The sequence below is a fragment of the Mercurialis annua genome, linkage group LG3 (genome assembly GCF_937616625.2).
Source record: "Mercurialis annua linkage group LG3, ddMerAnnu1.2, whole genome shotgun sequence".
Lineage (NCBI taxonomy): Eukaryota > Viridiplantae > Streptophyta > Magnoliopsida > Malpighiales > Euphorbiaceae > Mercurialis > Mercurialis annua.
The window spans coordinates 12,162,375-12,185,023 of NC_065572.1; the positions used below are offsets into that span (position 1 = coordinate 12,162,375).

The 22,649-nt window shown below is 31.1% G+C and overlaps 2 protein-coding genes across 3 annotated transcripts; one reads left to right on the plus strand and one right to left on the minus strand.

Annotated features, from left to right (window-relative positions):
• The first annotated feature begins 5,417 nt into the window (after positions 1 to 5,417).
• On the plus strand, positions 5,418 to 6,824 carry LOC126672274 (UDP-glycosyltransferase 90A1-like). The gene has a single exon (XM_050366222.1). It carries the CDS (start codon positions 5,418 to 5,420, stop codon positions 6,822 to 6,824), a length of 1,407 nt encoding a protein of 468 aa, XP_050222179.1.
• An 11,917-nt stretch (positions 6,825 to 18,741) lies between these two features.
• On the minus strand, positions 18,742 to 21,809 carry LOC126675102 (uncharacterized). Of its 2 annotated transcripts, none has more exons than XM_050369685.2 (6): positions 21,644 to 21,809; positions 20,518 to 20,798; positions 20,318 to 20,424; positions 20,095 to 20,227; positions 19,773 to 19,967; positions 18,742 to 19,265 (listed from the first exon to the last, which is right to left on the minus strand). In XM_050369685.2, the coding sequence occupies exons 2-6, from the start codon at positions 20,776 to 20,778 to the stop codon at positions 18,963 to 18,965; spliced, it is 999 nt and encodes a 332-aa protein (XP_050225642.1). In that variant the 5' UTR covers positions 20,779 to 20,798; positions 21,644 to 21,809; the 3' UTR covers positions 18,742 to 18,962. The 2 variants fall into 2 exon arrangements, with proteins under 2 accessions (XP_050225642.1, XP_050225641.1); XM_050369684.2 differs by having other exon boundaries at positions 21,523 to 21,808.
• Positions 21,810 to 22,649: the final 840 nt, after the last annotated feature.

Consider the following 22,649-nt stretch of genomic DNA (forward strand, 5'->3'; position numbering starts at 1 on the left):
TAAAACCTAATCTCAATATGTATGCTTATAATATTTACCTCTCATCTAGTTCATTAACACCGGTGATCACACAGTCCTATTGTTGCCCAATAGATAGCTCGTTTCAGTGGATCTTCCTTGGCTAAGTTTCATACTTAGTGCGATTTGTGGATTTAAAAACAATTGAATACTAATATTCAAAAGTAAACAAATGAACTCACAAACACCGCTAGGTCTGGAACTTAATCATGTGGTTGTGGTCAGACTGCTCGCTAGCTGGTCGGACTAAACACACAAAGCAAACAGAATAAAATACATCAATATATGTTTCCTATAAAACTTTTAGGTCCTTAAACCCAGATCTAGGTCAAACATATAATCATTTAAACACGTAACACTTATGATCTGTTTTCTTTTAAAACCAAATTATAAATTCTCGTTTTGAGAAAACGTTCTAACTTCACTTTAGAAGTTATTTTAGGTATCACAATACCCTAAGAAAACCATTTATAGTACATACCTAATTGTCAAAACAATTCTCGGTCATATACTAAGTATTTAGCAAAACTGATTGCTAAATCTTTAAAACCGTTTAAACGTTGACTTTAACTCTTTTAAAGTCCATTATAAACATTTAACCTTACTTTTAAAATCTCCTTTTAAAAGTCTTTAGGTTTATGTTATAAAACCTTTTCAATTTCTTCTAACACAAGTAATCATTTTAAAATATCTAACTTTAGTTTAAAAACATTTATTAAAAATGTTTTAGGTTCGGTTGGAAAACACCTCGGGTTATTAGGCGAAAGCACGTCGGAATCGCCCCCGGAAAGTCCCCCAAAAAGCCCGAAAGAAACGAACCCCCGACTATCGTCGGGCAGCTGTGCGCCCCCACAACAGAATAAGCTTCCAATCATGTTTATAAACGTGTAGACACATTTCAAAACACTCAAGACACAATTTTGGAGTCTTCTAGCAAAAATTCAAATTTTCTAATTACCAACTTCTAGAGAATTTTTTTCAAGGGCAAAAAGGTTGAGTCGTTGGTGCGACCCAATAGTAACAGCCGCGACCAAGCCTTGTCTCGGGAACAACCTTGTGATCTTGACAACCCTCATTCTTGGCTGCAATGTCACGAGTGCGACCTCCACATATGACTTTTGGATGTTTGACTAATATATTTGAATGCCTTAATAGATGACTACCACATGTCAGAGACCATTGAAGAATTCAGAGCTAAAACCCTAGAGGTATATCGGGCACTTCTCATGTTCTAACAAAAATTTGTCAACTTTCTGAATACTTACAAGGTTATTGGTGAGTATAAATACACATTCACTTGGATTGTGTAAAGATTACAAAACTATTACATCTTACACAATTTAAAGCATTCAATTCTCATTTATTACTTTTGTTTATTGTGGATCAATTCTATATTGATTGCTTGGTGTTTGTTGGTAAGATTTATTATTAACCATTTAGCTGTGGGTTCTTGATTATCTTTAAAAAATCAAGTGTTGTAAGTTGGAGTTTAATTTTAGAAAAATTCACTTGTGTAAAATTAGGTGTTAGCTTTAAACATCAAGCTTAGTGGATTAAAAATCCTAATCATTGTTTGAGTAGTGGATGTAGGATTGAGTTATAGCATGAACACTCTAAAATTATTTTGTTTTTTTCCTCAAAACCCCAACTTTCTTTAAACTTCCTTAAATAAAATTTAAATTTCTTAAACAACATCAATTTACCCCCTTCTTAGGTTGCATTTGGAATTTCACTTTGCATTCTGTGAAAATTTACTAATGTATTACTTAACAACATGGTGTGTTAGGGAATAATACATTGCTTCTAAAAGTTTCATGGATGACTCCGATGATCCTAATGTTAGATTCTCAATCTCAAGTGAAACTACCATTAGAAGTAAGAGAACCAATGCCTAGAAGTCGAACAACATTAAACAGTACAAGTTGCAAAAAAAAGGCGGCATTCACATCATAGTGAAATAGTGTTAAGTGTGAGGATCTAAAAGAGCCCTTTTACAAATGTTAATGGCATTTATACATCTTTCTAAACTATGAGGGCACATGTGATCCTTAATCCAGACATTAAACTCTACAAGTTATTAAAAAAAAGACGACCTTCAAATTATGGTAGAACAATATTAAGTGTGTGCGCCTAAATTAATGACTCTTTTTAAAAAGAAAAAATTAACAAATATTCAACTTGTGTTAAAATATTCTAAATTTTACTAGGAAAAACAGAAAGTTGAAAAATAAAGTTATCAACTTTGTTTTTGCGCAAATAACTTTTTCACTTTAAGAAATACGGTCAACAATTAATAAGGAAAGCAACAGTTATAAAAATCAAAATTTTTCCAAATAAATTAAGATCTTTTCAATTAAAATCTTTCCAAATGAAATCAATTAAGATCTTCCAAAATAAAAGAAATTAATTTTTTTTTCAAATAAAATCAATTAAAATCTTTCAAAAATTATATTAAACAAAATCAATGATAATATTTTATAAACGTTTATTTGAAAATCACAGTTCACTTTTTTTAATCTCAAAATATGATTTTGGTTAGCCAATGGTATACCAACATGTTTCTAATGATACATTAAAAAATAATTTATTTTTTAAACGCACAATTTTTGTTTACTAAAAAATTATTAAAAATTAATTAACTATAAGTTTATTAGCGGTTTACTCAAGGTTCACTAACGGTATCCTAAAAACAATTTTTTAAAGTACTGTTTGTTTAAAATACATAATTCAAACTTATCAACAGTTTACTAATGATTCATTAACGATATATTCAAAATAATATTTATTACAAGTTTACCAACGGTTAATGCAACGTTTAACAGTGTACTAAAAATAAAATATTGGTGTACCATTAGTAAACCACTAGTTAACCAACAAATCATTGCAGATACAAAAAGTAAAAAAAAAATTACATCAGAAAATCAAGAGCATCGTTGCAAAACAGCCAACGGGTTACCAAAGATTAATTATTGGTTAATCAACACTCAAAATATTACAGATACACAAAGTGAAAAAAAAAACAAGAAAATAACATGAAAAAAATCAAGAGGATCATTATAGAACAGCTGCCGCCTCCATCGGAAAAGTAGAGCAGCCGCCACCTTAACTACAGAGCAGCGTCGCCGCCTCATTTAGAAAAGCATATCTGGAATAATAAACAAAATAAGAAAAGCAAAAGTGGAATAACTCCACCACATCCTGCGTCCTCCGCGCCCACCCGTCCTCCTTCTGCATAATTGCTTCACCTTCTACGACCTAACTCCGCCGCCTCCTTTCAAACGAATCTCCTTCATACCTAATTTCAGCAAAATCGTTGCATGTCACCGAAATTAAATCCTCATCGTTGTTCAATTCATCATTTCCTTTCTTCGGATCGGAGGCCGGTAATCTCTTCATCTTCTTCGGACGGCGGAAAATTTTAATTTCATAGGAGATTGATTTGTGGAAGATCTATTTTTTTCTATATTAAATTTATTTCAACCTAAATTCAAACTAAAATGGGAAAGATTTGGTTAATGGGATGATGGAGACAAACCCGGCAAGAATCTTTACAAAATCTAAGAGATATGTGAACATGCTAGAAGATTGTGGATGTGACTAAATAAAAGTTTTGTATTTTGTTAATTCAAAAGTTTATTCGTGCTAAGGAAAGATTATAAAATTTAAAATAAGAAATTGGTAACCGTAATTTATTAATTGGACTTTTAGCACCGTAATATACATAATAAAAAGACCCAACCCCGTATGTGGGCTAAATTTCTCTTTTATAAAAATGTTAGTGGTTTTTATGTATCTTTCCAAACCATAAGGGCATATATACTCCTTAACCCGAGCGTTAAAGGCTTATATGATCATTTTCTAAAAAAAAAATTACAACAATTATAAAAAGCTAATTAATGGTACTAAAGATTTCCTTCTTGTACAGCTTTCATATAAAAAAACAGAAAAATTAAGGATGTAAAATTAACAATTATATGATACTTACAACAACTATAGAAAGCTAATTAATTAATAGTACCTTAACATCTCTTTCTTGTATTGCTTTTATATACTCCCTCCGTCCCACTTTAAAAGTCCCATTTGACTTTACACACAGATTAAGAAAACATTAATTATTCTTGTCTTTTTATGTTTTTTCATTTTTTGCCCTTATTAATGATAGTGGAATTTTCCATAAAACTCTTTTAAGATAACTAAAATAAGGGTAAAATGGGGTATTCAATGAAAAAGTATTCTAAAAATAGTAATGGAACTTTTTAAATGGGACATCCCAAAATAGAATATGAGACTTCTTAAATGGGACGGAGGGAGTATAAAATAGAAAACTTAAGGATGTAAAATTAACGAAAAGAGTTCTTCATTTTTTTGTTTTTTCAGAAAAATTGGATGTAAAATTATGGATATAAAATTATCAATTTGTTTTTTATTTTTCAGAATCGAATCAAATCGAACTGAACTAATTTTTTTTTTATTTTGTTCAATGACAAACCAAATAAAAAATTTAAAAATTTAAATTTTCTCATACCAAACTAGACCCATCAGTTCGATTGATTAGAATCTAACTTTTGAAATTATTTTTAAAACTAAATTGAACCGAAACATCAATATTTTTATAATACCAAACTAGAACAAGGTTTGTTCGTTTTTTACACACTCATACTGATTTCTATTCCTAAACTAATCTATTGAACCAAACAAGATATAAAAAATAATTATTTCCATTCTCACTCTTCTCATTCTCATAATTTCCTTTTTCATTCTGATTCTATTCTTAACCTTGAATCAAAAGCCCTCTAATATCCGCGAGGTTCTAGGAATCTCTGCACCTAATCATATCGAAGAATTAAATTTTAGCACCCAATCGCACCGAAAACTTTAATCGAATCGAACCTATTTTTGGTGTGGTTATCAAGATTTTATTTTAAAAATCTCCGATCTTGGTATGGTTTTGGATATTTGCCCTTCCCTCCGCAAACCATGCACACTCGTTGGTGAAATTTTTAGGTAGACCGAGTCTATCACGTCATCCGTAGATTAAGTCATTCATAATACAAAACTTCATTAAAATGATGAAAATATCATAGTGTAATAAATGTATCTCAATATTTCTCCACTCCTAGCTCCTAAAAATACCATAGTAATCAAATTTACAACAACAAACCGAAAATAACAAAGAACGCATAATAAAATCAAAATTTATGTCTAGCAATTAATTTTTAGTTGCAATTAAATCTTTGATGAACGTTAGAAAAGAATCAAAACCATAGAAATAAATAAATTCTTTAAAGAAGAAACTTAAAATAATTATAGAAAGCTAATTAATAGTACTTAACATCTCTTTCTTGTATAGCTTTTATATAAAAAAAACATAAAAAAATAAAGGATGCAAAATTAGCAAAATGAGTTCTTCAACTAAAGAACTAACTTATCATGTAGTTCTATTCCCATTCATGGCAAAAGGCCATACGATCCCTATCTTACACCTAGCCCGTCTTCTTCTCCATCGTCAGATTTCTGTTACAATTTTTACAACTCCAGCCAATCTCCCCTTCATTTCTCAATCTTTATCCGACACAAAGGCATCCATTATTGACCTATCGTTTCCAAATAATGTCCCTGAATTACCTACAGGCATTGAAAGCACTGATAAGCTTCCTTCCATGTTGCTATGGCCTTCATTTGTTCTTTCAACCAAGCTCATGCAACCCGATTTCGAGCATGCGCTTGAGAATCTCCCACCGGTGAATTTTATGGTATCTGATGGATTCCTGTGGTGGACTCTTGAATCTGCGAAAATGTTCGGATTTCCAAGATTCGTGTTCTTTGGCATGTCGAATTACGCTATGTGTATTGGAAAAGCTGTTCATGAGAATAGTCTTCTATTTGGACCGGAATCGGAAGAAGATTTGATTACAGTCACTCCATTTCCATGGATAAAGATCACCAAATCCGACTTTGAACCGGCTTTCTCCGATCCGGAATCAAAAGTTTCGTTCGTTCAGCTTAATGTTTTAGTATTTACAGCTGCATTTGCTAGTTCTGGTTATATAATGAACAGTTTCTATGAGCTTGAGCATGTGTTTGTTGAGTATTGGAATAATCATGGAGATCAATTGCCAAAAGCATGGTGCATTGGACCTTTATGCTTAGTTGATCATCGTCAACCTAGGGTTAGACATCAAAATAACAAGAAACCAAGTTGGATTCAGTGGCTAGACAAGAATTTAGAGCATGAAAAACCAGTTTTATACATAGCATTCGGGACTCAAACAGAAATTTCATTACACCAATTGAAGGAGATAGCAATCGGATTGGAACAATCCAATATCAACTTTTTATGGGTGATACGAGATACGAAATTTAATTTAGAAGCATTTGAAGATAGGGTTAAAGATAGGGGAATAATAGTGAAAGAATGGGTTGATCAAAAGGAGATACTAATGCACAAGAGTGTGTTAGGGTTTCTGAGTCACTGTGGTTGGAACTCGGTATTAGAAAGTATATGTGAAGGTGTACCGATTCTTGCATGGCCCATGATTGCTGAACAGCCTTTGAATGCAAGAATGGTGGTGGAGGAGATCAAAGTAGGGCTGAGAGTGGAGACGTGTGACGGTTCGGTTAGAGGGTTTGTGAGATCGGAGGGTTTGAAGAACATGGTGAAAGAATTAATGGAAGGAGAAATGGGAAAGAAAGTGAGGAAGAAAGTGAAAGAAGTTGCAGAAATGGCTAAGAAAGCTATGGAAGATGAGACTGGATCCTCTCGGCAATTGTTTGATTTGCTCATCCAGAATCAGAACAGGCCATAAAACATTATGAAAACACTTGCTTCATACATAAAATTGACTTACAAACATTTAGATCTATATCAATAAATTTAAACTTATTATATTTTTCCATTATGTTTAGACAAAATGCGATTGTTTTGATAAATTTCTGACAACTGTAATGTTTTTTTGTTATGTTACACTATTTGTCTTTGTTTCATTTAGGAAATTCCTTCATAAATTTACAAACAATTTAAAGAAATTAATATAATTCACACTTTATGTTTTAGTTTTGTTCTTAATAATGATATTTTTAAGAGCAAATTATTTGGAGGTCTCTGATCTATACCATAATTAACAGTTTGGTACCCATTGTTTCAAAAGTCTACGTAATGGTTCCTCAGTTTTAATTCCGTTAACTGAGAGATCATTCTGTTAATTTGAGGTACTAAATCGTTTAACAGATTGAAACTCGGGTACTAAATCGTTTAAAAATGAGGGAGCAAATCTTTTAATAAAATTAAAATTGAGGGACCAAATTGTTCACAAAACTAAAGGTGGGGTACCAAATTGTTTGAAAATAAGTGTCGAAATTTACGGAGGGACCTAATAGTTGACGGAATTAAAACTGAAAGACCATTAAGTAGATTTTTAAAATAAAAAGTAACAAACTGTTAATTATGGTATAACTCAGGGATCTTAGCGTAATTTACTCTATTTTTAATACTCCTAATTAGTGACGTGGAGTATGAAGAATTTAATAAACTATAACCCACACTTTCTTTTTTGTTCTTATTAATTATATTTTTAAAAGAAATTTTCCAATAGTATATTTTTTTTAATTTTTTTTTCAACTTTAGTTCAGATTTACTGCGACGGATTAGTCCGCCCGCTAAATTAGAGACGACCTTTTATTGAGCGTCGCTAGATATTTATCGACCAATTATTTACTGACGGATTGCAATCATCGCAAAATTGATTTAGCGATGAATTTCAGCTTTTAGCGACAGAGTAATTTGTCACTAAAAAGTTGTTTTTAGTAGTGTTTAATATCATCCATTATGTTTAAGTCTCTCTCTTAATCATCATTTAATTATTGTAAATGTTGTAATGAAAAATTGACTAAAGTATCAGTTTAGTCCTTGAAAGTGTAAAAATGGACTATCTTGGTTATGAAGATTTAAATTTGCACACTACTTCATTTAATCAATTTAATTGAACAAATTGATCCTTAGACCTCTAAGGTTTAGCGATTAGTTTGATGTTTTAAACTGGATTTTCATTGGTTATTTGCGACAATTACGATTTTAATTTTTCGAATCTGTCACTATTTGTCAATCTAATCTTTCGAATATTTTCAAATGGATCAATAGCTCGTCATCCTACGTGTTTTTTTTTTGGAAATAATTATTAGACGAGTCAAATTCTTATAGCGTTTTTCACAGTCCGAAAAGGTGCGTACAACGAGGTTAATACATTAGCATTAATTATTATCTATATGTGTCGATATATTTTTATATGAATCAAGTTTACCGTATATGATTATGAACCATTGTATGAAATTTTCATTATAAAATATGATAACCAATCAATAAATATCATTTAATTCTAATTAATATATCACCAGTTTATACGATGTTTATTGATCGCTTAATTTCATTTGATAATATCGATTGAAATGTGTGAAGAAATAAATAGATAATTTGTATGAATTTGGTTCCTAAGAATTCGAGTCTTTGATGTTACTTATCGGCCCTAATTAAAGTGATGAATGAGCAAATCCAATGATCGCCATGAGGATCCACTCTTATATATCTTCTATAGCTTTCTTTGCCATTTCTGCATGGCCTTTAGCCATGAAAGGGAACAGAGTTACATGATAAGTTTGCTCCTTAGATAAAGAACTCATCTTATTCCTAACACTTCAATTCAATTTGGTTTGTTTTTGGTACTTTAAGCAATTGAGATTTGGCTAAATATTTATAGATAAAATATAACCAAGCAAAGCAACAATATTCAATTTCTCTTGGAAAATTATTTTTATTCGTACCAATTGTGTACTAATTGTATACACGTGTTAACCGTGTAACACTAAACTCTCATCGAAATTAAATATTTTTAAAAGTATAATTTTATAATATAAAAATTTAGAAATGAAAAATATTAATTATTTTAGTTTTTGATTGTTTTATTATTAGTAATTATAAATTATATTAAAATTTTGAAACGGAACAGGTTTTAGAAATAATTATAATTGAAACAAAATCATATAAACTGAAATCTAGTGAGAATACTAAATTTAATTAAATTACTTTAAATCCTAAAAAATGTTTTAAAATAATATACTAATAAAACTATTATATTAAAATATGAATAAAATAAGTTATTTATACAAATTAAGAATTCATAGGAGCAAAACTTTTAATTTAATTAATTCAATTTTAAAATCAAATAATTTTTATAATAAACTTATAAATTGAGAATACATAAGAGTGAAAAATAATATGTTGACATATAACTTGTTTGATACATAGAAAATCAATTCATTAATTTTGTTGTTATATTTGTATAATAACTTTCTTATATATTTAAGATTTCTTCCTCTTTTTGTAAAAAAATAAAATAAAATAAGTACATCTTCCTAAAATGAGAAGTTGATCCATTTGGAAGATCTCTATTGTTTGAATGGCAAGAATATGTTTGGAAACAGCTTTGCAAAAACAAGTATAAAGAAACAAATTGGAGCAGTATTAAGAAACTACGCCATATACATGGTATTTACCGTCATTTGTTTTTCAAATGCGTTAAATTCAGTGTAATATTTCATTCAAGTCCTGGTATTGATGTGTTCAAATGTCAGTATAAGTTTCTGTTTGTAATTGTAAATACTACTCTTTTCTTGGTGCATTTTGTCATTTTTACAATATTGTTTTTTATATAAAAAAAACTTCTACTAATATAAATCAAGCAGTTATGAATGTAATAATTCCAAAAAAATATACAACTATTTCTACTAACCTGATATACAACAAGATGCATAAATAATTATATGAAAAATAAATATTTGCGAAAAGCTTTATATAACAGAAAAAAAATTTAGAAGTCCAAATAAAAAGTATTACAAATAAATATTTTATTAAAAGAAAACATGGTACTGGTATGAGTGTGCAAATATTTCAGTGTCCTGGTATTAATGTGTTCAAATGTGGTAAAAATTAGGGATTAAGATTCTCTCATGTTTAAATGAACATGAGGGGTCATGTTTATTAAATCTACATTATTCATGATAAAATGAATGGTGTAGATCCAAAAAAGTCCAAATTTAATTATTAAAAGCAAATTATTTAAAAGTTCCTAAGATATATCATAATTAACATTTTGATACCTCTTTTTTCAAAAGTATATTTAATGGTTCCTCAATTTTAATTTTGTTAACTAAGAGATTCTTCTGTTAATTTGAGGGACCAAATTGTTTAACAGATTGAAACTCGGATACTAAATCGTTTAAAAGTGAGGGACCAAATCGTTTAGTAAAATTAAAAGTGAGGGACCAAATCAATCACAAAACTAAATGTGAGGTACAAAATTGTTGGCTAATAATCATCAACGGTCCTCGACCTTTACCCTTAACTTCCGTAAACCCCCTATACTTTCAAAAGCTTCCCTAAACCCCCCAACATTTGTGGCGGCGCTTATTCACGTTACTTATGGACGATAATATCCCTACAAAAAAATTTGGCGGCTGGCGGCGCAAAAAAAAAAAAAATTGACGGCGCCACATCATCATAGGTCCAAAAATATTCAAAAACCCCAAAACACCCTTAATTTAACCAAATCAAAATCAAATCAAAACACCCTAGTCTAATCTAACCAAACCCAAAACAGCCTAATCAGACCCTATGGCCAACAACCGCCGCCGGTCCGGCCGCCACCTCCGGTCGCCACAATCTATTCTGATCTGTTCGTCTTCTCAGACGAACTGAGAAGACGAACGCGTCTTCTCAGTTCGCCTGAGAAGACCGATCTGTTCTTAGAACAGATCTGTAGATCTATTCTAAGAAGATCTGTTCTAAGAACAGATCTGTTGATCTGTTCTGAGAACAGATCTGGGTTTTCAGATCTGTTCTTAGAACAGATGGTCGCCGGAGATGACGACCGGCGGCGGGTGGATGGTGGTTTGGTTAGTTTGGTTGGATCGAATATGATTGAGTTTTGGTTTGATTAGCTTATTTTAAGGGTATATTGGGGCTTTCATTTTTTTTTTAAATTATGACATGTCAGATGACGTGGCGCCGCCAGCCGCCAATTTTATTTTATTTTGTAAGGGTGTTTTCGTCCATAAGGACCGTGAATGGCGCCGCCACAAAGGTTGGGGGGTTTAGGGAAGCTTTTGAAAGTATAGGGGGTTTACGGAAGCTAAGGGTAAAGGTCGAGGACCGTCGATGATTATTAGCCAAAATTATTTGAAAATAAGTGTCAAAATTAATGGAGGGACCTAATAGTTAATGAAATTAAAACTGAAGTACCATTAAGTAGACTTTTGAAACAAGGAGTACCAAACTGTTAATTATAATATACATCAGGGACCTTAGCATAATTTGCTCTTAAATTAATCTACACCATTCATTTTAGGCTTAACCCATGTAGAGGTCCCTATACTTTACACTTTTTTTCTGTAGGTCCTTATACTTCATTTTTGTATTATTTGGAGCAGTATTAAGAAACTACGCCATATACATGGTATTTACCGTCATTTGTTTTTCAAATGCGTTAAATTCAGTGTAATATTTCATTCAAGTCCTGGTATTGATGTGTTCAAATGTCAGTATAAGTTTCTGTTTGTAATTGTAAATACTACTCTTTTCTTGGTGCATTTTGTCATTTTTACAATATTGTTTTTTATATAAAAAAAACTTCTACTAATATAAATCAAGCAGTTATGAATGTAATAATTCCAAAAAAATATACAACTATTTCTACTAACCTGATATACAACAAGATGCATAAATAATTATATGAAAAATAAATATTTGCGAAAAGCTTTATATAACAGAAAAAAAATTATAAAACTATTCAAATATGACAAAGACTAAATTTTTAATGAAAACTAATAGACCCTTTAAATAAAAAGTACTACAAATAAATATTTTATTAAAAGAAAACATGGTACTGGTATGAGTGTGCAAATATTTCAGTGTCCTGGTATTAATGTGTTCAAATGTGGTAAAAATTAGGGATTAAGATTCTCTCATGTTTAAATGAACATGAGGGGTCATGTTTATTAAATCTACATTATTCATGATAAAATGAATGGTGTAGATCCAAAAAAGTCCAAATTTAATTATTAAAAGCAAATTATTTAAAAGTTCCTAAGATATATCATAATTAACATTTTGATACCTCTTTTTTCAAAAGTATATTTAATGGTTCCTCAATTTTAATTTTGTTAACTAAGAGATTCTTCTGTTAATTTGAGGGACCAAATTGTTTAACAGATTGAAACTCGGATACTAAATCGTTTAAAAGTGAGGGACCAAATCGTTTAGTAAAATTAAAAGTGAGGGACCAAATCAATCACAAAACTAAATGTGAGGTACAAAATTGTTGGCTAATAATCATCAACGGTCCTCGACCTTTACCCTTAACTTCCGTAAACCCCCTATACTTTCAAAAGCTTCCCTAAACCCCCCAACATTTGTGGCGGCGCTTATTCACGGTACTTATGGACGATAATATCCCTACAAAAAAATTTGGCGGCTGGCGGCGCAAAAAAAAAAAATTGACGGCGCCACATCATCATAGGTCCAAAAATATTCAAAAACCCCAAAACACCCTTAATTTAACCAAATCAAAATCAAATCAAAACACCCTAGTCTAATCTAACCAAACCCAAAACAGCCTAATCAGACTCTATGGCCAACAACCGCCGCCGGTCCGGCCGCCACCTCCGGTCGCCACAATCTATTCTGATCTGTTCGTCTTCTCAGACGAACTGAGAAGACGAACGCGTCTTCTCAGTTCGCCTGAGAAGACCGATCTGTTCTTAGAACAGATCTGTAGATCTATTCTAAGAAGATCTGTTCTAAGAACAGATCTGTTGATCTGTTCTGAGAACAGATCTGGATTTTCAGATCTGTTCTTAGAACAGATGGTCGCCGGAGATGACGACCGGCGGCGGGTGGATGGTGGTTTGGTTAGTTTGGTTGGATCGAATATGATTGAGTTTTGGTTTGATTAGCTTATTTTAAGGGTATATTGGGGCTTTCATTTTTTTTTTAAATTATGACATGTCAGATGACGTGGCGCCGCCAGCCGCCAATTTTATTTTATTTTGTAAGGGTGTTTTCGTCCATAAGGACCGTGAATGGCGCCGCCACAAAGGTTGGGGGGTTTAGGGAAGCTTTTGAAAGTATAGGGGGTTTACGGAAGCTAAGGGTAAAGGTCGAGGACCGTCGATGATTATTAGCCAAAATTATTTGAAAATAAGTGTCAAAATTAATGGAGGGACCTAATAGTTAATGAAATTAAAACTGAAGTACCATTAAGTAGACTTTTGAAACAAGGAGTACCAAACTGTTAATTATAATATACATCAGGGACCTTAGCATAATTTGCTCTTAAATTAATCTACACCATTCATTTTAGGCTTAACCCATGTAGAGGTCCCTATACTTTACACTTTTTTTCTGTAGGTCCTTATACTTCATTTTTGTATTATTTGGAGCAGTATTAAGAAACTACGCCATATACATGGTATTTACCGTCATTTGTTTTTCAAATGCGTTAAATTCAGTGTAATATTTCATTCAAGTCCTGGTATTGATGTGTTCAAATGTCAGTATAAGTTTCTGTTTGTAATTGTAAATACTACTCTTTTCTTGGTGCATTTTGTCATTTTTACAATATTGTTTTTTATATAAAAAAAACTTCTACTAATATAAATCAAGCAGTTATGAATGTAATAATTCCAAAAAAATATACAACTATTTCTACTAACCTGATATACAACAAGATGCATAAATAATTATATGAAAAATAAATATTTGCGAAAAGCTTTATATAACAGAAAAAAAATTATAAAACTATTCAAATATGACAAAGACTAAATTTTTAACGAAAACTAATAGACCCTTTAAATAAAAAGTACTACAAATAAATATTTTATTAAAAGAAAACATGGTACTGGTATGAGTGTGCAAATATTTCAGTGTCCTGGTATTAATGTGTTCAAATGTGGTAAAAATTAGGGATTAAGATTCTCTCATGTTTAAATGAACATGAGGGGTCATGTTTATTAAATCTACATTATTCATGATAAAATGAATGGTGTAGATCCAAAAAAGTCCAAATTTAATTATTAAAAGCAAATTATTTAAAAGTTCCTAAGATATATCATAATTAACATTTTGATACCTCTTTTTTCAAAAGTATATTTAATGGTTCCTCAATTTTAATTTTGTTAACTAAGAGATTCTTCTGTTAATTTGAGGGACCAAATTGTTTAACAGATTGAAACTCGGATACTAAATCGTTTAAAAGTGAGGGACCAAATCGTTTAGTAAAATTAAAAGTGAGGGACCAAATCAATCACAAAACTAAATGTGAGGTACAAAATTGTTGGCTAATAATCATCAACGGTCCTCGACCTTTACCCTTAACTTCCGTAAACCCCCTATACTTTCAAAAGCTTCCCTAAACCCCCCAACATTTGTGGCGGCGCTTATTCACGGTACTTATGGACGATAATATCCCTACAAAAAAATTTGGCGGCTGGCGGCGCAAAAAAAAAAAATTGACGGCGCCACATCATCATAGGTCCAAAAATATTCAAAAACCCCAAAACACCCTTAATTTAACCAAATCAAAATCAAATCAAAACACCCTAGTCTAATCTAACCAAACCCAAAACAGCCTAATCAGACTCTATGGCCAACAACCGCCGCCGGTCCGGCCGCCACCTCCGGTCGCCACAATCTATTCTGATCTGTTCGTCTTCTCAGACGAACTGAGAAGACGAACGCGTCTTCTCAGTTCGCCTGAGAAGACCGATCTGTTCTTAGAACAGATCTGTAGATCTATTCTAAGAAGATCTGTTCTAAGAACAGATCTGTTGATCTGTTCTGAGAACAGATCTGGGTTTTCAGATCTGTTCTTAGAACAGATGGTCGCCGGAGATGACGACCGGCGGCGGGTGGATGGTGGTTTGGTTAGTTTGGTTGGATCGAATATGATTGAGTTTTGGTTTGATTAGCTTATTTTAAGGGTATATTGGGGCTTTCATTTTTTTTTTAAATTATGACATGTCAGATGACGTGGCGCCGCCAGCCGCCAATTTTATTTTATTTTGTAAGGGTGTTTTCGTCCATAAGGACCGTGAATGGCGCCGCCACAAAGGTTGGGGGGTTTAGGGAAGCTTTTGAAAGTATAGGGGGTTTACGGAAGCTAAGGGTAAAGGTCGAGGACCGTCGATGATTATTAGCCAAAATTATTTGAAAATAAGTGTCAAAATTAATGGAGGGACCTAATAGTTAATGAAATTAAAACTGAAGTACCATTAAGTAGACTTTTGAAACAAGGAGTACCAAACTGTTAATTATAATATACATCAGGGACCTTAGCATAATTTGCTCTTAAATTAATCTACACCATTCATTTTAGGCTTAACCCATGTAGAGGTCCCTATACTTTACACTTTTTTTCTGTAGGTCCTTATACTTCATTTTTGTATTATTTGGTCCTTCTACTTACATATTTTCGATTTTCAGGTGCTTTTTGAGTTTTTTTCAGTCCCTGTACTTACAATTTTTTTCCTCCAGTCCCTCTACTTATAATCTTTTTTTCCTACAGTCACATAAAAGGACTGGAAAAAAAACTCAAAAAGGATCTGAAATTAAAAATAGGTAAGTAGAAGGACCTGATAATACAAAAATGAAGTATAAGCACCTACGGAAAAAAAAGTGTAAAATACAGGGGCCTCTACATGGGCTTGGCCTTCATTTTATAATGAATAGTATAGATTAGTGAACATGACTTATCATGTTCATTTGAATATGAGGGAATCCTAATCCAAAAGTTAGATGTTAGAACTTATTCTTTCAGATTTTTTTTACTTGTCCATTTAAATAAATAAATTTATCGATAATTATCTGTTCATTTAATATTTTAAGATAATTTTAACTATTATTTTTTAAATCTATCACTTCTTAATAAATAATTATGATTCAATAAAATATTTATTAACTAATAGAATTATATTAGTATTTACTCCTATAATTTAAGATAAAAAAATCCACTTTTTTAATATATACAATTTTGGCTAAATAGACATATAAACAAATAGAGAAAGTGTAATAATATGTTTATGCCCAGACCTTTCTCTATGTGTATTCTGCTCGTTTTTATGTACTTTTTGCATTAAACCGAACCAAAACGATGAACTCCTGCAAATAAAACACGACGGTGTTGCCGCACTCCAGATGACGCCACAGTTCTTCAGCTCCAAACATCTTCAGATCATCCAAACTCGATCCAAATTTTATTTTATTTTGTTTCTGAATTCGTTTGAACGCGTAATTGGGCCTCGTTTGAGCCCAAAAATTTGTAATTAATTGTAGGATCTTATTTTAAATTATAAAGGGTCAAACATAATATATTTCGTGCTCAAAATCCTGTTTTGTAATAGGTCATGCCAACCGGGCGCTGAAGTCCAAGCCCGTAGGAGCCTAGAATATTCCATAAGCTATTTCGGGTTCGTTTGAAATTAGAATAAACCCCGCTTTAAACTGTGTTCTAACCGATTCAGATTCCGATCACACAGACTGCCAAACGACATGCGAGTGCCAGACACTGCGGGGCTACAAAGTCAAAAACTATTTCTAACCTTATATGTATATCCAACTGCCCTTGTGTATGTTTGTAATGTTTATACGTTTTTCAAAGCATGTACAGATTCAAATATTAACAGGCTAATGAACTTAACAACGTTAAATTAGAAAGGTTAGGATTTGTTCGTAACATTTTGAACGTTAGGCTTAAATCGTTAAAAAGGTGAAACATTGGAATTTATTTTGCCGATAATCCTTTTTAAATCCAAATTTTTACACTTTTTATCAATTATGACCAAATTATTTAATTTTTACAATCATGTTCAATTTGAAAGTTTTTTTGCGATTGTAACTAAAACTTTGAGTTTAATATTTTAAAATTTAAATCTTTACATCCTCTATCAATTACGATCAATTTCTAAAAAAATTGTCTAACTTCTAAAAAGAGTTAATATAAACTTTTGGTCGCAATTGATAAAAAGTAAAAGGTTTGGATTTTTAAAAATAAAATTAAAAGTTTTGACTATAATTGCAAAAAAATTCAAATTGGACATAATTGTAAAAATTAAAAAAAAACAAAAAAAATGTTCGTAATCTATACTATATATAAAAGCACGGATGGGGGGGGGACAGACAAATTTACTGAATAATCCTTTTCAGTTTACTACTAAATAAAAGTTTTATATTCATTAACTAATTAGTTATTTAATCAATCACTATTGTAATTAAAGTCCTAATTAGAATAGGTAGCTAAATTATCTCCAATTTAGTTTTTAGTATGTAAAAAATAACTAAATTGTCTCCAAATTAGTAGGAATACTTATTTTTTAGTTGGCCCAATTACTTAAAAACCACCCATCTTATAACTTTTTTTCATTTATACCATGATCTAAGAAAATTTTCAATTGTACCCTATTTTTTATTTTTATGTTTCATTTGTACCCCAAAATTAAAAAATTTGATAATTTGATTAATTTAAGGATGAAAATATTAAAAACAAGATACATAAATGATTAATATTAACGTTTTATCAGAATATAGGTTAAAAAGAAAGGACTAATTTGAACTCTTTTTCAAAAAAATAGGTCAATTCAACTCATTAGGGTAGAGATGAAACATAAAAATCGAAAATAGGGTACAATTGAAAATTTTCCTAGGTCATGGTATAAATGAAAAAAAGTTACAAGATGGGTGGTTTTTAAGTAATTAGGCCTATTTAGTTTGATTGAACTACAAAATTAAAATACTATATTTGGTCAATATATTATTATTTAAATTTCTATCTTATTATTTTGAAAAATATTATTAATAAAATTAAGTTAATTATTTAATTATGGTTATTATAAAACCGAAAGAAGAATAAATTCAGTATGGAAAAAATTTTAATAACCGAATATATTATATTTACTTTTACAAAAATTCTTAACTAATTTAATATTAATTATAAATAAAAAAATGATATAATTACAATAAATTTACTAATATGTTCATTGACGAGTTACGTTACGAGCCACGTGCATAGCACGTAATGCGAAACTAGTTGATAAAAAAGAAGCAAAGGGTTGAATTTAAAAAAATAGATAGACCCTTCTTATTTTTATTATTATTTTTTTAGTTTCCATCTCCATCTTTTTTTCATATACTATATTTTTATTTTCAATTATTAGAAGTCATTATAAAGTATTTTATAAATCTTAATCATAGTATGAGTGACTTTAACATTATTAATTTTAAATATTTGTATATAAATAATACTTAATAAGTTTATATTATAAAAAATTATAATGATTATTTTATTTTTAAGATATTTTTAATAAAATGTTTATAATAAAAGACCAAAATTATAAAAAATTCAATTTTAAAATTCATTTTAAATATAAATATATAAAAATTTTATATTCTTTCATTCGAAACAGTGTAATTCATTTATAAATGATTTTTTTATAAAATTCATTTGTAAATGAATCCTAATTGACAATTGGAATTATTTCAGAAGGGGCCTAAGTCATTGAAATTATTCCGAACTATCATCCTTCTATCTATAATCTTTTGAATTTTATAAGTTGATTTTTGTAAACATCACATCTAAAAATGTTATACTAATTCTACACAACAGTCTGCGAGTGCCCCACAACTAGTAGCAACCAACCAATCTGTAAAGAATATTCAACTCAACTACGTGTTTAACCGCATCTCGGATATCTCTTGGTATATACTTACAAGAAAATGATAATGGACCAAAGCAAAAGTAACGAAAAGAAGTAACAGACTCTGCTCATTGAATATGATATATGCTGAGTGAAATAAAGGCGTAACGTAACTGACTACTATCGGCACATGCTCTGTATAGCTTCTGTTATGAACCCAATACAAGACCCTCACGAGCAATGTTGGTCACGCGAAGCACAGCTTGTGCGCTTAAAGGAGACAGTTTTGATTGACACAAGTGTTCCCAAGAACTCAACTCAGAATCCTCAGATACTGTCGCTGAATCCTCAGATGCGGTAGGTGTGACATCGTTTGACTTCTCATGAACAGTTTGCAGCTCCAACAGCAGGGTTCGAGCAGCCTCCCTTGATTCAGGAAGTTGGTCACAGAGCTGTGATGCAGCCACCTGAATCAATTCGTCAATCCCGTAGGATTTGATTCCTTCAGAACCCTGCTCATAGAAAAATTATCATATGACCGAGTGGGCAAATTAGGAAGTAAATCAAATATAAAACTGAGCTCCTGCATAAGAGTAAGAAGCAACACCCAAATTACTAGTTTATGCAGTACAATATCACTATCATGGAGATATGTAGCAGCTACTAAGAACATGATTGTGAAAGAGTAATAGTCCCAATTCAATTCACATATTTAAGTGAGAATTTTATTCAAAAATTTCATAATGAACAAAAAACCATCAGTAACCTCTATTGAAAAAATAAATTACCATCTGCATTGGAAAGATTAGAAGGAGAATTATAATTGGTGTCTCCCTCGTTTTCATCAAAAACCAAAAGTGGGCGATGGAAGGTACAACTCAGAAATATAAAATAACACAGGTTACCATGGGACGATAAAAATTGTATCAATAAACCTCAGAAATCAATCTAAAAAGCAGATAAAAAAATCTATTGATCCAAAAAAAAAGCAGATAAATCTATTGATTAAAAATTCCTACCAGTCGTGGTACACTTCTAGAGAAGTACATGGATGCTTTAGCTCGAATTCGAGGATTCCTATGCTTAAGATATGGCTTTAGCTTCGGCAACAACAGTGTAGGGGAAACACAGGTTGTCATTGCAACCAGAGCTCTTTCAGCCGCCTCACATACAAATCGTTTATCCTGTGAAGACTTGAGAAGGAGCTGTAGAAGCTGCACCCATGAAATTCAACCACATTGTAGGAAACTAGAAATCAATTCACATGCGATGCAAAATCACAATAAACACATGAATTAACCAAGACTTGTAACGTAAACAATTCTAGCAGTAACAGCATACCAGAGGATCCAGCGATTCAATTATCTGATCATTGTATGCATTGAATATATCAGCAGAAGTCATAATTGCAGTTTTACAAAGAGCACTTCTCGGATTCTTCAGCGACTTCACGATGAGTGGTACTACATCCCCCCTGTTTCGCGAAAAAAAGAGCGCAACACATGAATTAGGTATCATTTGAAGAAAAAGGGGGTAATTTCATTATGTAGAATCGGATACTAACAGCATATCAAGCAATGCTTCCTTATGAAATAGGGACAACCGACGTGTATTGTTCAGTGATTCGCAAACCAGAACCCAATCTTTAGAGTCTAGTCCACACAGGAGTGTCTGAAACATGGATAAACAAATAAAATACATGACAAACAGATATCATACAGACACATTGACCTCTTAAAAATCAGATTAGATTATAATACGAACCTTCAAACACGTATCAAGATCCTCTACATCACTCAGATTCTCAGACTCGATATATTCTACCTCTGTATTAGCTACTTCCACTTCAGGATTCACAGTGCCATCAGCAGAAACCACTGAGCTAGAGTTTTTCTTTACACACTTTTCAACATTTTCATTCGTGTTCTCAGTGCAAGGTTTAGTAAAACTCCCTTTACTAGAGCTTTCATTCTTCCTTTCAGATCCGGGTAGCGTGTTCAGATCTTTGAGAGCGTTCTCCGACATTACAGCTGGTTGAAAAAACACTGAGGGTACAAAAAAGGAAAACCAGGTGAATTCTGTGAATTGCAAGGGTGGCATTCTAGTTAACTTATTACCGAAAGGAAAAGAAAACTAAATCTGTAGCAACCCGTGCTATTGTTCTATCATCATTTTGGCTCATAATTATAATTTTTAACAAAAAACATAAAATTATGACTTCCTAATAATCAATGATTTAGTCAAATCTTGTACTCAAATACAACAAATGGCAACACTCAGTCCAAATTCCAATTTTCTCCAACCTAAAAAAAACTTGACAATTAAGTGTATAATTCCAACTATCAATTTCAAATCTAAGATCAAAAAATAAATTACTTAAAATTAACACTTTATAAAACCTTAATCTATCACAAATTCTGAAATTAAACACATTAAAACCCTAATCAATCAATAGATAATAACAAAAAAACCTAACACTTCACCAAGAACTAACCAATCTAGTTCTTCTCAGTTATTAATTCAAATATCACAAAAGATAATACTAATACTAATTAAATTGTACTAATTACAGAATACCACACCAACATTAACAAGAAAAAACAGATTGTAAAATGTAGAAAAAACAAAAACCAAAGAAAATAAAAAGATCTCATGAATCTCCACATCAAAACAACAGTTCATAAATCAAATAAAACAAGATCTGGATCACATTTCATAAGAAAATGAGGGCAAATTGAGTACATTATGAGGGCAAAGTGTGGACAGTACCAATCAAACAAGAAGATCAAACCGATCGATTGACAGTAGTGAATGCGTGTTACAGAGACTGATAAAAAGGGCAAAATTAAAAAAACTGTAACGTATTTTTTAGAGAGGGAAAATAGCAGACAGTGAATTTAGTAGAGAGAGAAGTCGTAGTAGTCGTAGTTTTGTAGTATGGAACTGGCGGACTTGTTTTGACAGTCAGGTTTAAAACGACGTCGTTTAGCCGACCTTGGCCGGCAGGCAAGGGAATTTCTCTACACTCTATATGTATCATATCAGATACACGTGATCTGTTTTTTGAAGTATTTTTTTTGGGTTAATTACAGTTTCCCGCTTGGTATTGGAACTAATTATGGTAGCTCCTCTGCTTTCAAAATTTGAATCTTCACACCGCAATTATTGATTTCATGCCATAATTAAAATTGAAATAAAATAAATTTGTTGACCATTTGAGATTTTATGAATTTAATCGTATTTTATTTTTAATAAATAGCTAGATTTATATTTTGATTACAAATTTACAACAAATCATATTTAATTAGATGCAAAAAAAAAATGAACTAAATTTATATTATATGATGAACGACTTATAGCTCACATGGTATAAGTATTGGTTAATATTTTATCAAGATCGTGGGTTTAATTCCTCCTATAAGTGTCCTTCCCTCTCCAATAAACAAAAAAATTATATTGTATAATTTGTATATTATTTTATTTATACCATTGGATTTGTAAAATATTTAACTGATATGAGTAATTAGAAATATTTATATTATTAATGCTGAATTTATATAATCAACTACTAGTTAATACTTCGTATTTATTTTTTCTTTTAGTTATTTACTTTTAATTTTTCAGTCTGCTTTTTCATTTAGATTTTTTGTTATTTCCTGTATTGTTACTTTTGCTACCTCCGAAATTTACAATATGAAGATTTCAAATTTTGTTATAATTAAATTGTCCATACCATACTCATATGTAGAGTTGTGCATCAATTGATTTAGTGTGGTTTGATCGAAAGCGATCGAAACCGATTAAATCAACTAAATAATTAGTTTATTTGTAGAACCAATTTAATTAAAATTAGAACGAAGAAGAAATATATATATATATATATATATATATATATA